The sequence below is a fragment of the Ranitomeya imitator genome, chromosome 2 (assembly GCF_032444005.1).
Source record: "Ranitomeya imitator isolate aRanImi1 chromosome 2, aRanImi1.pri, whole genome shotgun sequence".
Taxonomy (NCBI): Eukaryota; Metazoa; Chordata; class Amphibia; order Anura; family Dendrobatidae; genus Ranitomeya; species Ranitomeya imitator.
Window position 1 is genome coordinate 344941443 of NC_091283.1, and position 15110 is coordinate 344956552.

The 15110-nt window shown below is 42.6% G+C and overlaps 2 protein-coding genes across 4 annotated transcripts in view; both read right to left on the reverse strand.

Annotated features, from left to right (window-relative positions):
- LOC138666523 (zinc finger protein 850-like) overlaps window positions 1–15110 on the reverse strand; it is a 115572-nt gene that overhangs the window by 16980 nt on the left and 83482 nt on the right. The window lies entirely within an intron of this gene.
- LOC138663720 (uncharacterized) lies at window positions 10080–14402 on the reverse strand. Of its 3 annotated transcripts, XM_069750036.1 has the most exons (7): window positions 14306–14402; window positions 14140–14215; window positions 13869–14013; window positions 13597–13729; window positions 13164–13318; window positions 12328–12659; window positions 10080–11945 (listed from the first exon to the last, which is right to left on the reverse strand). In XM_069750036.1, the coding sequence occupies exons 5-7, from the start codon at window positions 13267–13269 to the stop codon at window positions 11556–11558; spliced, it is 828 nt and encodes a 275-aa protein (XP_069606137.1). In that variant the 5' UTR covers window positions 13270–13318; window positions 13597–13729; window positions 13869–14013; window positions 14140–14215; window positions 14306–14402; the 3' UTR covers window positions 10080–11555. The 3 variants fall into 3 exon arrangements, 2 of the variants coding, with proteins under 2 accessions (XP_069606137.1, XP_069606136.1); XR_011318229.1 differs by lacking the exon at window positions 14306–14402 and having other exon boundaries at window positions 12328–13072; window positions 14140–14262; XM_069750035.1 differs by lacking the exon at window positions 14306–14402 and having other exon boundaries at window positions 14140–14262.

A 15110-nucleotide genomic window follows, 5' to 3' on the forward strand; every position in this document is an offset into this window, starting at 1 on the left:
TACACAGCTAAGGTCCAGGGTCTGCCTGAGGGGTGAGTATATCGATATTTTTTATTTTTATTCTTTATTTTTTACATGAATATGGATCCCAGGGCCTCAAGGAGAGTTTCCCATTGACTTGTATTGGTATCGGGTATCGGTATCGGCGATATCCGATATTTTTCGGATATCGGCCGATACAATCCGATACCAATACTTTCAAATATCGGAAGGTATCGCTCAACACTATTCATGATAGTAGTAAAATTTCTTTGATATGACTTGCGTTTATTTGTGAAAGAAAAAACGGAAATTTGGCAACTATTTGGAAAATGTTGCAATTTTCAAAAGATTAATTTTTATGCCCTTAACACATTGACCACCACGAAGCCGGTTTTCACCTTCTTAGCCAATTTTTACAATTCTGACCACGGTCACTTTATGAGGTCATAACTCTGGAATGCTTCAATAGATCCCACTGATTCTGAGACTGTTTTCTTGTGACATATTGTACTTGATAGTGGTAACATTTCTTTGATATGATTTACATTTGTGAAAAAAATCAGAAATTTGGTGAAAATTTTGAAAATTATGCAATTTTCAAACTTTTAATCTTTATGCCCTTAAATCAGAGTCATGTCACACAACATAGTTAATAAATAACATTTCCCACATGTCTACTTTACATCAGCACAATTTTTGAAACATAATTTTTTTTGTTAGGAAGTTATAAGGGTTAAAAGTTGACCATCGATTTCTCATTTTTACAACAAAATTTGCAAACCATTTTTTTATGGACCACCTCACATTTGAAGTGACTTTTAGGAGCTTATATGATAGAAAACATCCAAAAGTGACACCATTCTAAAAACTGTACCCCCCAAGGTGCTCAAAACTACATTTAATAAGTTTATTAACCCTTCAGGTGCTTTACAGGAATTAATGGAATGTGGAAGGAAAAAATAAACATTTAACTTTCTTTGAAAAAAATGTTCCTTTAGACCGAATTTTCTTTACTTTCGGGTAACAGGAGAAAATGGACCATACAATTGGGCAATTTCTCTTGAGCATGCCGATGCTCGATATGTGCGGGGAAAACCACTATTTTGGCACATGGCGGGGCTCAGAAGGGAAGGGGTGCCATTTGACTTTTTGAATGTAAAATTTGCTGGCATAATTAGCGGACGGCTTATTATGTTTGGAGAGCCCAAGATGTGACTAAACAGTGGAAACCCCCATAAGTGACCCCATTTTACAAATCAAACCTCTCAGGGGTGCCGTGATTATATTGACACCACAGATGTGTCACAGATTTTTATACCATTGGGCAGTGAAGAAAAAATAATTTACATTTTTACCATCAAGATTGTGTGTTAGCTCCAAGTTTTACATTTTCACACTGGGAAATGGGTAAAAAATGGCACCAAGCTATAATTTTTCCATATTTCGGCTGACAGAGTCACGTGATGGCTTTTTTTGCGGGACGAGTTGACTTTTTTTGGTATGATTTTTGGGCACATGACATTTTTGATCGCTTCATATTCTGATTTTTGAGAGACAGAATGAACAAAGAAAACAATTCAGGAAATGCTTTTTTTTTTCTTTTTAATACCATTCTGAGTGTGGTAAAATTGATGAGGCAGCTTTATTCTTTGGGACAGTACGATTACAGTGATACCCAATTTATATTCTTTTCATGTTTTGGCGTTTTTACACAATAAAACTATTTAATAGAAAAAAAATTATTATTTTTCCATAGCTTAATTCTGAGAGCTATAACTTTTTTTTTATTTTTCTGCTGATAGAGCTGTATGCAGCTTTATTTTTTGTGGGGTCAAGGTGACGTTTTCAGTTGTAACATTTTTATTTACATCCGTCTTTTTGATCACGTTTTTTTGTACTTTTGCCGGTATGATAAAGCTTTGTTTTTTGCCTTGTTTTTTGTTACGATGTTCATTGAAGGGGTTAACTAGTGGGACAGTTTTATAGAGCGGGTCGCATTGCGTTATACTGAGGGAAGCGCGAAAGGAACCCATTCCCTTCTCGATGCTCCTGGATGTTGCTGTCACTACTGACAGCGGCATGCTTAAATGCCCACAATCAGTGCTAGTACCGATCGTGGGTATTACTGCGGGGTGTCAGCTCTCACATAGAGCTGACACCTGCACCCGATCGCCAAGGCGCTCAGTGTGAAGCTGCGCAATCACGGCACTACACTATACTGCTTACTGCTGTTTGCAGGAATGTAGCTCCCGCAGAGAAGTATATGTATGCAACATGTCGGGAAGGGGTTAAATTAGAGAGTTATGCCACACAAAATAAGAGAGGGTCAGGGAGCATCGAACGCAGCACTGGATGTGTCCAAATGAGGCTGGCTACGATTGTTCACAGGTGGGTGCCGATACCGCTGTTGAGCACAGCCGAAGATAATTGAAAAAGATATTTTGTCCGGCACTCCAAACCGGTAAATAAAATGAAAAAAACTTTATTAAGGCATGCCATCAGGCATTTTATGCTGTGTTTTTAACTAAGGTTTGACATGCCTCAATATAGTTTTTTTTATTTTACTTACCGGGTTGGAGTGCCGGACAAAATCTCTCTTTTTCAACTGTCACACAAAATAGTTACTAAATAACATTTTCCACATGTCTACTTTATATCAGCACAATTTTTGAAACATAATTTTTTTTATTAGGAAGTTATAAGGGTTAAAATTGACCAGCGATTTCTAATTTTTGTGACAAGATTTACAAAACCCATTTTTTAGGGACCTGCAATTTCTCCTGAGTATGCAGATACCCCAAATGTAGGAGAAAAACCTGTTTGGGCACATGACAGGGATCGGAAGGGAAGAAGCCATGTCACGTTTGGAGAGACCCTGATGTGCCTAAACAGTGGAAATCCACCACAAGTGACTCCATTTTGGAAACTAGACCCCGCCATAGAAAATTATAATGTTGCGTTGTGAAAATTTTAAAAATTACATTTTTTTCACAAAATTGAGCTTTTATTTCACATTTTTTTATTTTCACAAGGATTACAGGTGAATATGGACCCCAAAATCTGTTTTGCAATTTCTCCTAAGTATGCTGATATCAAATACGTGGCATACGTAAGTTGTGTAGAGTGTATCAGGTTGGTATTTGCGAGTTGGGTATCATTTGTCAGGTTGGTATACATGAGTTGTGTAAGCCAGAAATACATTTAGTAGTCCATGGATGTGTGATACAGTTTGAAGCTTTCTTTTATACACAGGCCAGGTTTGCTGGGGCAGGTATCGCAAGTGGTGTCCTTGCATATCCCCCTGCTGTAACACACTCGGCACCTTTTTTGCGACCTTCCTTTCTTTGTGGTTTGACGGAAATGTTGGCCTGGTCCAATATAAGCACACCTTCAGTTCCGGAAGTACTGAGGTCCGTTACTTCCTGATCTCTAAAGATTAGAGTCTTGATCACTACCTCCTGAAATCAAAGGTACGACGTACCGGTCTGGCCTGCACGGCCATCTTCTTGTACCACACTTTGGCTTTTCTCATGGCACTGTATGGCTGGAGGACTTGATTAGAGAGATAAACTCTTCCCATGTTCTTGTTGTACCCAGTACACTGTGTGGTTTGTGGATCTGTCTAGAGGTACCTCATACAGTGCTAAGGGTGCTGCCATCACCATGCATAGTGGTCAAGAAAAGGGCATCATTCTTGTACTTGACCACCAGCATGTTGTCGCTACACTGGGCTCTGCTCTCACCCTTTCTGAGCTGCTGCCCAATTAGCATCTTAGGGAGGCCGCTCTGATTTTTGCAGACAGTACCACATGTTTCAGTAGCTTGCGCAGAGAGGGATGCTGGTATAAAAGTTATCTATTTAGAGGTGATGACCTTGATCCAGCAATGGGTACACCAAATCCAACACAATTTTCCCACTCACTCCCAGGACAGGGGGTATTCAGGGGGTTCAAACCAGGAGTCCATCCCTTCATAAATCCTAAACATGTGGCTGTACCATAAGGTACACTCAGTATGTAGAGCTTAATTCCGCACCTGGCCCTCTTACTGGGCAGGTATTGCCAGAACTTGAGCTGCCCCTTGAAATGCATTACGGATTCATCCACGCAGATGTCCCTTTGGGGCATTTACACCTCAGCAAACTTGTTGCTGAAGTGATCAATGACCGGATGAACTCTGAAAAGACTGTCAAAGTTGGGGTCATCTCGGGGAGGATATTGTGTATTGTCATTGTAATGCAAACAATGGATGGCCTTAAAATGTTTACAGGTCATAGCCATGCGGAATAGTGGAGTGCTGTATAAAACTTCAACACTCCAATATTGTTGAAGTTCTGGCTTCTTCACTATCCCCATGTGAAGGACCAGGCCCCAAAACATAATTTCTTCTGCATTTACAAGAGTCCAGTTATAAAAAGAAGACGGGCGGTTTTGTGCCAAAAATTGTTGGGCGTACAAATTTGTTTGGGCCACCATGAGGTTTACAACATCCTCAGAGAAAAAAAAACTTAGAAAAAGTCAATTTCTGTGAGACCAGTGGTGTCAAATTTTACTCCTGATTGTGCCACAAAATCAGGAATCAGTAGCTCATAATCTTTATGGGATCCATACAGGGTAACAGTGGGCGCTGGTCAAGTTTCTGTCCTGGGCCACCTGCGTGGCGGTTCAGCATCACTTGAGGAAGAGGAGGAGGAGCAAAATTAAAGGCAGGTGGGATCCTCTCCCTCACTATCAGTGTCGGAGGCAAGGAAGGTGTGTGCCTCCTCCGCTGAATACAGTAATTAGCATGAATGGGACGCTTAACCCCTTTTCAACCTGTGACACAGCGTATGCGTCATGAAAGTCGGTGCCAATCCGACCTGTGATGCATATGCTGTGTCACAGAATGATCTTGTCCCTGCAGATCGGGTGAAAGGTTTAACTCCAATTTCACCTGATCTGCAGGGACAGGGGGAATGGTACTTTAGCCCGGGGGGGTGGCTTTGCCCCCACGTGGCTACGATCGCTCTGATTGGCTTTTGCACTTTCAACAGCCAATCAGAGCAATTTTGTAATATTTCACCTATGAAAAGTGGTGAAATATTACAATCCAGCCATGGCCGATGCTGCAATATCGTCGGCCATGGCTGGAAACAATGATCTGCCCCCCGCCACTGCCACCGATCTCCTCCCCAGTCCTCCGTCCTGTGCTGCGCTCCCCTCCGTCCTACTGTCCGCTCCCCCATCCTTCTGTCCGCTCCCCCCGTGCTCCGATCCACCCCCCCTGTGCTCCGATCCACCCCCCATGCTCCTCCCACCCCCTCATACTTACCGAGCCTCCCGATGTCCGTCAGTCTTCTCCATGGGCGCCGCCATCTTCCAAAATGATGGGCGCATGCGCAGTGCGCCCGCCGAATCTGCCGGCCGGCAGATTCATTCCATGTACATTTTGATCACTGTGATAAAACCTATCACAGTGATCAAAATAAAAAAAATAGTAAATTAACCCCCCCCTTTGTCACCCCCATAGGTAGGGACAATAATAAAATAAAGAAAATATATTTACTTTTATTTTTCCACTAGGGTTAGAACTAGGGTTAGGGTTAGAACTAGGGTTAGGGTTAGAACTAGGGTTAGGGTAAGGCTATGTGCACACGTATTCTGGTCCTCTGCGGATTTTTCCGCAGCGGATTTGATAAATCCGCAGTGCAAAACCGCTGCGGATTTATCGCGGTTTTTCTGCGGATTTCACTGCGATTTTACAACTGCGGTTTTCTATTGGAGCAGATGTAAAACCGCTGCGGAATCCGCAGAAAGTGACATGCTGCGGATTGTAAACCGCTGCATTTCCGCGCAGTTTTTTCCGCAGCATGTGCACAGCGTTTTTTGTTTCCCATAGATTTACATTGAACTGTAAAGTCATGGGAAACTGCTGCGGACCCACAGCTGCGGAAACGCTGCGGATGCACATACCCTTTGAATAAGGCTATGTGCACACGGTGCGGATTTGGCTGCGGATCCGCAGCGGATTGGCCGCTGCGGATTCGTAGCAGTTTTCCATCAGGTTTACAGTTCCATGTAAACCTATGGAAAACCAAATCCGCTGTGCCCATGGTGGGGAAAATACTGCAAAGAAACGCTGCATTGTATTTTTACAGCATGTCAATTCTTTGTGCGGATTCCGCAGCGTTTTACACCTGTTCCTCAATAGGAATCCGCAGGTGAAATCCGCACAAAAAACACTGGAAATCCACGGTAAATCCGCAGGTAAAACGCAGTGCATTTTACCTGCGTATTTTTCAAAATTGGTGCGGAAAAATCTCACACGAATCCGCAACGTGGGCACATAGCCATACGGTTAGCGTTGGAATTCGAGTTAGGGTTGGAATTAGGGCTAGGGTTGTAAATGGGGTTAAGATTAGGCTTGTGGTTAGGGTTATGGTTAGGGGTGTGTTGGGGTTAGGGTTGTGGTTAGGGTTGGGATTAGAGTTAGGATTAAGGTAAGGGTTGGGATTAGGGTTAGGGGTGTCTTGGGTTTAGGGTTGTGTTTAGGGTTATGGCTAGAGTTTGGATTAGGGTTAGGGGTGTGTTGGGGTTAGTGTTGGAGTTAGAATTGAGGGGTTTCCACTGTTTAGGCACATCAGGGGTCTCCAAACGCGACATGGCGCCACCATTGATTCCAGCCAATCTTGCGTTTAAAAAGTCAAATGGTGCTCTCTCCCTTCCGAGCCCCGACGTGCACCCAAACAGTGGTTTACCCCCACATATGGGGTACCAGCATACTCAGGACAAATTGGGCAAAAACTATTGGGGTCCAATTTCTCCTGTTATCCTTGTGAAAATAAAAAATTGCTTGCTAAAACATCATTTTTGGGGAAAGAAAATTTTATTTTCACGGCTCTGCGTTGTAAACTTCTGTGAAGCACTTGGGGGTTCAAAGTGCTCACCACATATCTAGATAAGTTCGGGTCTAGTTTCCAAAATGGGGTCACTTGTGGGGGGTTTCTACTGTTTAGGTACATCAGGGGCTCTGCAAATGCAACGTGACACCCGCAGACCATTCCATCAAAGTCTCCATTTCAAACGTCACTACTTCCCTTCCGAACCCCGACGTGTGCCCAAACAATGGTTTACCCCCAAATATGGGGTACCAGCATACTCCGGACAAACTGGGCAACAACTATTGGGGTCCAATTTCTCCTGTTACCCTTGTGAAAATAAAAAATTGCGGGCTAAAAAATAATTTTTGGGGAAAGAAAAATTCTTTTTTATTTTCACGGCTCTGGGTTATAAACTTCTGTGAAGCACTTGGGGGTTTAATGTGGTCACCGCCCATCTAGATTAGTTCCTTGGGGGGTCTAGTTTCCAAAATGGGGTCACTTATGGGGGGTTTCTACTGTTTAGGCACATCAGGGGCTCTGCAATCGCAACATAACGCCCACAGACCATTCTATCAAAGTCTGCATTCCAAAACGGCGCTCCTTCCCTTCCAAGCTCTGCCGTGCGCCCAAACAGTGGTTTACCCCCACATGTGAGGTATCAGTGTACTCAGGAGATATTGCACAATAAATTTTAGGATCCATTTTATCCTGTTGCCCATGTGGAAATGAACAAATTGAGGCTAAAATAATTTTTTTTGTGAAAAAAAAGTACTTTTTCATTTTTACGGATCAATTTGTGAAGCACCTGGGGGTTCAAAGTGCTCACTATGCATCTAGATAAGCTCCTTGGGGGGTCTAGTTTCCAAAATGGGGTCACTTGTGGGGGAGCTCCAACGTTTAGGCACACAGGGGCTCTCCAAACGCGACATGGTGTCCGCTAAAGATTGGAGCCAATTTTTCATTGAAAAAGTCAAATGGCGCTCCTTCCCTTCCGAGCCCTGTCCTACGCCCAAACAGTGGTTCCCCCCCACATATGGGGTATCGGCGTACTCAGGACAAATTGTACAATAACATTTGAGGTGAAGTTTCTCTTTTTACCCTTGGGAAAATAAAAAATTGTTGCTAAAATATCATTTTTGTGACTAAAAAGTGTAAATGTTCATTTTTTCCTTCCATGTTGCTTCTGCTGCTGTGAAGCATCTGAAGGGTTAATAAACTTCTTGAATGTGGTTTTGAGCACCTTAAGGGGTGCAGTTTTTAGAATGGTGTCACTTTTGGGTATTTTCAGCCATATAGACCCCTCAAACTGACTTCAAATGTGAGGTGGTCCCTAAAAAAAATGGTTTTGTAAATTTCGTTGTAAAAATGAGAAATCGCTGGTCAAATTTTAACCCTTATAACTTCCTAGCAAAAAAAAATTTGGTTCCAAAATTGTGCTGATGTAAAGTAGACATGTGGTTAATGTTATTTATTAACTATTTTGTGTCACATAACTCTCTCGTTTAACAGAATGAAAATTCAAAATTGCGAAAATTTCAAAATTTTAGCCAAATTTCCATTTTTTTCACAAATAAACGCAAAAACTATCGACCTAAATTTAGCACTATCGTGAAGCCCAATATGTCACGAAAAGAACAGTCTCAGAACCGCTAGGATCCGTTGAAGCGTTTCTGAGTTATTACCTCATAAAGGGACACTAGTCAGAATTGCAAAAAACGGCCAGGTCATTAAGGTTGGGTCATGAAGGGGTTAAGTATGGGGCGTTTGTGTCTACCAAATTTTACTCAGGTGTTTGTGTGTGTTTGTGAGTGCTTGGTGTAAACATGTGCATCAGTGATCAGTGATCGACGGCTGTATGACAGACACACGGATGATTCTTTTTTACCGTGCTGACACTTAATTCAGTAAAAAATACTATAGTAAATAACAATTACTACAGTATTTTACTGTTCCTAATCTATTTTTTTTTTCACACTTTACTGACCCTAATTTAATTTAGTAAAAAAAATACTGGCGTAAGCGACGATGACTATGGTATATTTTTACTTTCCCTAATCTAATCCTATCAGGTGATCTAAATGATTTTTTTTACTTGATTCTTTTTTCACCCAAAAAAAGGTCACGAGTGCTCGACGACGACGCACGCATGAATGTGGTACATAAAAAAAGGATAAAAAACAGAAATAGAAAAAAAACCTCCTTGCCAAAAATGATCACGGGTGCTAATCAGTGGTGTACGTCTGATCAGCAGTCGACGGCTGTAGATGCACACACAGAGGTGGTATAGGTGCGTAGGCATGAGCGAAAATGTTCAGCTCCCTCCTTATTCGGTAAGCTATCGTGCTTAGCTAAGCAGCTGCAGCAGGAACCTGGATGCCTGGAGCGCTCTGATAATCAGGTGCCCGGCGCCGCAGCTGCATGTGTAGCGACTGTGTGACAGTTACAACACATGCATGGAGAGCCCGTGTGTTCACTCATGTCTAGTGGTGGTGAATTAGTGAAAAAACAAGTTATGGAAAACAGTAAACAAGTGCGGATCAGCGATTTGCATCACTAATCAACGCTCGGCTACTGAAGGTTGCACACACAGAGATGGTGCAAAGGGGGTTAGGGGAGAAAAACAGACAGGGACAAAAATGTGCTGGAAAACAGCAGGCAAGGATGCAAAAAAAAAAAAAAAAAAAAATATCGATCAATCAAGTACTGACCAGCGTTCTATAGCAGAAGGAAGAGGGGGTGGAAACAAGATGGCAAAATGGGGGATGTGAGTGGTTTAGGAAAGATCCGGCAAGGATCAGGAACTTTTCTTTCTTCTTCTAAACCAGCAGCAGCAGGATTACAGGCATCAACAGCAAAAACAGGCTTTGCAGCACCAGAAGGCCCAGCCCATCGCACAGAGCAACATTGTGACCGCCCTGTACAAATCTGCAGCTGGAATCAGGAAGTACAGGGTGGTCACTGCCAGGTCACACCGCGTCTGTGTGCTGATTGATGCGATCGGTCATTGTCGATCGCACCAATCAGAGCTGGCCCTGGCACATCAATGAGAAATACTGAAATACTGAAGTCTTAAGTGAAACACATTAAGGGGGCACATAGGGGGGTCTTATAGGGATCCAAGCTCAGCCTATAAAAGAATGAATACCATAAGCTACAAGAAAACAGGTATAGGCTATAAAGCGGGGATCACCATACAGGCAAGATCAAAATTTATTTATTTAGATACACAACAGCACACAAACAACATTAAAAACATTAAAAGTAGTCACACGTGACATAACTGGACATAACAAAAGCTCATAATAAAGCTAACTACCATAAACCAGATTAAATGTGTGCGATTATATACACTGACTCTATAAGCAGTACATTATTAAAGCACCTATTAACCCACACCCTATAGACATCCGAGATTTCCCCATATTAACCCTTAATATAACAGACCCGCCATGTTTCAATACAAACACAAACGGGGGCTTACCAAAATACAAGCGCCATGCGATGCTGTCCTTATAGCCCAGAATTGGGACAGAGTAAAGAGAGGGCTGGGTGGGAGATCAAATCAGGCGTGGAAAGATCATATAGGTCTAGAATGATCGTGACGGTATCTGCCCATAGATTGTTCCATAAGGCAGCTATGGTGCGATGCGAGTAGATATAGCGGACATAAAATCGGGTAGGCAGGGAGAACCCGATGCGTGTCGCCACTCATGGTGGCTTCGTCAGGGGTTATCGCTACTTGTGTGCAGTGTCCTTCTTATATTAAGTGCTTGAATCACCAAAATAGATTGCAGCTGTGCTGCTTCCGTGGGAAACGGTGATGCAACCAAACCGGAAGTGACCTACTCACCCGTGCACAGGATGTATGGAGCGATGCCACATAACATATTGCGCATGCGTCAGCAACCATATCACCGGACATACATCAGCCAAGTATCCGCCGCTAGGTTGCCAAAGCAACGTGTATGCTAAGTTATTGCGCATGCGCTGTTGTCCAAAGTGCCGTACATACACACCCTGGTTACAAGGATCAAATGAAAGAAGCGAAGTCCACATGAAGTTAAGGAGTCTGTGCTGAAATCATCCCTGTGGCTTAGTAATTAAGGCGACGCATATATACAAACATCCCGCCCGTATACAGGATGTATGGAGCGGTGCCACATACCATAATGCGCATGTGTCAGCAGCCATGCCGCCGGACATAAGTCAGCCAAGTCTCCGCCTCTACGTTACCAGTCGTCAATTTAAAGAAAACCCAGCTAGAAATGACATGAGGTGTCAGTGAGGAGGTACAGATTAATGCCTCCTTAGAGTCATGCTCAAAAGCTTATCGGAGGACACCCCCATACTCAGACAGAGTACAGCCCTAATGGTCACTGAAGGTTTATGAAGCCAGGACCTAATAAGGCCCAAACAGTAAAATACACATCCCAGGCTAGGCCCATTGTTACAAGATTTATTATTGTTAAGATTAAGTTAGATAAAATTGCTGTTGGTACATAATTCACCGTAGTCGGAATGGACGAAAATGCTTCATTCCTGTACGTGGCCGTGGTATTATAAGCTGTTGCGCTGCTTATAGTAATGCACAAAAAAAAGAAGCATCAAAGAGAATATCTCACAACAATGGTTGTCCAAACAAATATCTCAATAATCATGGAGACATCAATAACACACAGTCCCCATGTCATGTAGATAGTCAATTGAGAGAAGTTCAGACTTGCTTATAAAATCCTGTAAACAACAAGTCTTCATTTAGACCAGATGGAGTTAGACTCTTGAGGTTATAGATCCACTTGGATTCACGTCTGAGCAATTCAAGACTAATATCACCGACCCTAATGTCTGATTGTACCGATTCAAGTCCTAAAATCTTGGTTCCACTGGATTGAGAGTTGTGAACAGCCAAAAAGTGTGCTTTAACGGAGGAGAGCGTTTTGCCCTTTTCTTTATCCTTTTTCACAGTCACGATAGTAGAGAAGTTCTGTTGTATCCTCCTTTTTAATTCTTGTGTCGTCTGCCCAACATAGACTTTTGGACATGGGCAGATTAGAGCATAAATCAGATTTCGTGATTTACAGTTAAAGTAAGACCTTGTAGTGATCTGAAATTGAAAAGAGGGTAACGTGAGGACACGGTTATTGATGGTAAATGGCCAAATGTTGCAATTGCCACAGGGAAAAGTCCCTTGAAGACGTGTACCTCTGTTAAGCCTTACCGAAGGTCTCTTAAAATGGCTGTGACACAAACTATCCTTTAGGCTTCTAGCCCTTCTTGCTACCAGGCTAGGTCGTGTAGAAATATGGGGTTTGAGTTTAGGCTCACGGAGCAAAATATCCCAGTGTTTAGACAAAATGCCCCGAACCTCCCGCCATTGGTTATTATAATCAGTAACCACCCCAAGCGATTTAGGGAGTGCCATCAAACGGGGTTGCAGGTCTGTTCCTATCAGCATCTCTAGCCGCCACAAAGGACAGTGAAAATACCTTTTTGGTGTAGCCTCTATTCCCAAATTGAAGGGTGAGATCCTTTGCTTGTTTCAAAAATTCCTCCTGTGTACTGCAGTTCTTCTTAAGGCGATAGAATTGCCCCTTCAGGATACCATTCTTAAGATGCTGTGGATGAAAGCTTGAGAAGTGCAGCAAACTATTTGTCGCCGTGGGCTTACGGTAAAAGGTGGTGGTGATCCGAGAACCGTTAAGAAAAAGTTTGAGATCAAGAAATTGAACCATTGTTTGGGAAAATTGCGAAGTAAGGTGTATATTCCAAGGATTCTCATTCAATGTTTCCACAAACTTATGGCAGTCCTCCAGGGTGCCTGTCCAGAAAAATAAAATATCATCTATGTATCAAAACCACTTAATGACATGGATGGAATAGAGCTCGTGGCAGTACACCCTGTTGATCTCCCACCACCCCGAAAATAAGTTTGCATACGAGGGCACACAGCGTGCACCCATAGCAGTGCCCATGATTTGCCTGTAACGGACCCGATCAAATACAAAATAGTTTTTATCCAGTACAAAATGTAGAAGGCCCAAAAGGAAGGAGTCATGTTTCCTATCTCCAGAGGAATATCGGTCCAAGAAGAATGAGACGGCTTGGACCCCCAAATCATGCTGTATACTCTTATAAAGAGACTCCACATCCATGGTGACCAACAGGGTATTAGGAGAAAGAACTAAGTCCGAGAGTTGTTGAATAAGAAAAGTGGAGTCTCTAACAAAGGACCTGAGGGAAGAAACCAATGGTTGGAGAAAGAAGTCCAAGTAAATACAAGGCCGTTCAAGCAAGCCACCAATCCCAGACACAATTGGCCTACCTGAAGAGATTTGTGGACCTTGGGAAGCATATAAAAGGTTGGTGTCCCGGGATGGTGGCTTATCATGAACTCCTTCTCCCGTTTGTTGATAATGTTGCAAGTCCATGCTGTGGCCAAAAGTCGATCCAGCCTGGCTTTAAAGGCTTGAGAGGGATCTGAGGGGAGAACCTGATAACAGTTAGAATTAGATAATTGACGTTTAGCTTCCCTTAGATAAGTCAACCGGCCAAATAACCAGATTCCCCCTTGTCCGCTTCCCGGACCACAAAATCCTTATTTGACCCCAGTCTCATAATTGCAGCCTCTTCGGCCCTATTTAAATTCCTGTCCCTATTAGGGTCTAACCTCAGGGACTGTATCTCACCACAGAATGTGATACTTTGCACCACCGGAAACAGCGAAAAGGATGGTGTGGCCTGTGAGGGTAACCTACCCAAAAATCTTCTCCTTGTGTGATCTCCATTTTCCTCCAGAAGGTCTACCAACCTCTAAACGCCTGCCTCTCTACCAAAGGGAGCTGGTCAATCTCAGATGGTTGATGGTAGAGTAACTTAAAGGTTAATTGTCTACAAAATAGATAAAGATCCTTAATCAGGATGAATTTGTCAAGGCAGTTAGTGGGACAAAACAATAGTCCCTTCTCCAAAACGAAAACCTCGACATCTTATAAGACATAGAATGAAAGATTAATAATTTGAAGCTTACCAGATTCGAGAGGGGCCGTCACTGTAGATGTGGAGGTTAGCGTTTTCTAGAAAAAGAGGATTTACACTGGCGCTTCTCACCCGAGGGGGGAGGAGGGGCCACAATCCAGAAGCAGCTGGTGTTTAGACAGGTTCTGTGTTGATCCCTGTGAGTAATGAAATTATAATGCAGAAAAGGATTAACACCTGCGCTAACCTGAGATGGAGTGGCTACTATAGAGGTAATGGATCAGTGGATATTGTGTGCAGTTATCAATAGCTGGAGTACTCACTTGTACTAGGGATGATGTTCACGTCTGTGAGGACCGTGCAGGTAGATTTTGGTGTGACACTGGACAAGTGAAATAGCTAAAAAGATGGATAAGAAATAGTGTTAAGTATTCTTATTAGTTTTTGAAACTTATGGCTGGCACCTGACTGGGTAATGATTGTACTCACTAGTACTGAAAAGAGATATGCTTGGTCTCTCTGGGGTCAGCAGAGGATTTAAGCGTTTACCATTAGAGGATGCTGAGGAAGAAATATAATAAAAATATATACGAGCATGATAAACAGCTATCAATTTAATCAGTGTGCTGTGATCCTCTAGGTGGAAAATGAAATGCTAGGTGAAATCCCAAGAAACAATGAAAACCCTATATTAAGGGTCACCAATCTAACCCAAGAAGAGGTGCGAAACCGGCTAAATAAGATTAAAATAGATAAATCTCCGGGTCCGGATGGCATACACCCACGAGTACTAAGAGAACTAAGTAATGTAATAGATAAACCATTATTTCTTATTTTTAGGGACTCTATAGAGACAGGGTCTGTTCCGCAGGATTGGCGCATAGCAAATGTGGTGCCAATATTCAAAAAGGGCTCTAAAAGTGAACCTGGAAATTATAGGCCAGTACGTTTAACCTCTATTGTTGGTAAAATATTTGAAGGGTTTCTGAGGGATGTTATTCTGGATTATCTCAATGAGAATAACTGTTTAACTCCATATCAGCATGGGTTTATGAGAAATCGCTCCTGTCAAACCAATCTAATCAGTTTTTATGAAGAGGTAAGCTATAGACTGGACCACGGTGAGTCATTGGACGTGGTATATCTCGATTTTTCCAAAGCGTTTGATACCGTGCCGCACAAGAGGTTGGTACACAAAATGAGAATGCTTGGTCTGGGGGAAAATGTGTGTAAATGGGTTAGTAACTGGCTTAGTGATAGAAAGCAGAGGGTGGTTATAAATGGTATAGTCTCT

Excerpts from the sequence above, each read along its gene's own strand:
- LOC138663720 (XM_069750036.1), bottom strand. The coding sequence starts at position 13,269 with ATGGACTTGCAACATTATCAACAAACGGGAGAAGGAGTTCATGATAAG. Across the intron at positions 12,660-13,163 it reads AGGTCCACAAATCTCTTCAG|GCACCCTGGAGGACTGCCAT; the intron begins GTAGGCCAATTG and ends TTTTCTGGACAG. Across the intron at positions 11,946-12,327 it reads ATAGAGGCTACACCAAAAAG|ATCACTACAAGGTCTTACTT; the intron begins GTATTTTCACTG and ends TTTCAATTTCAG.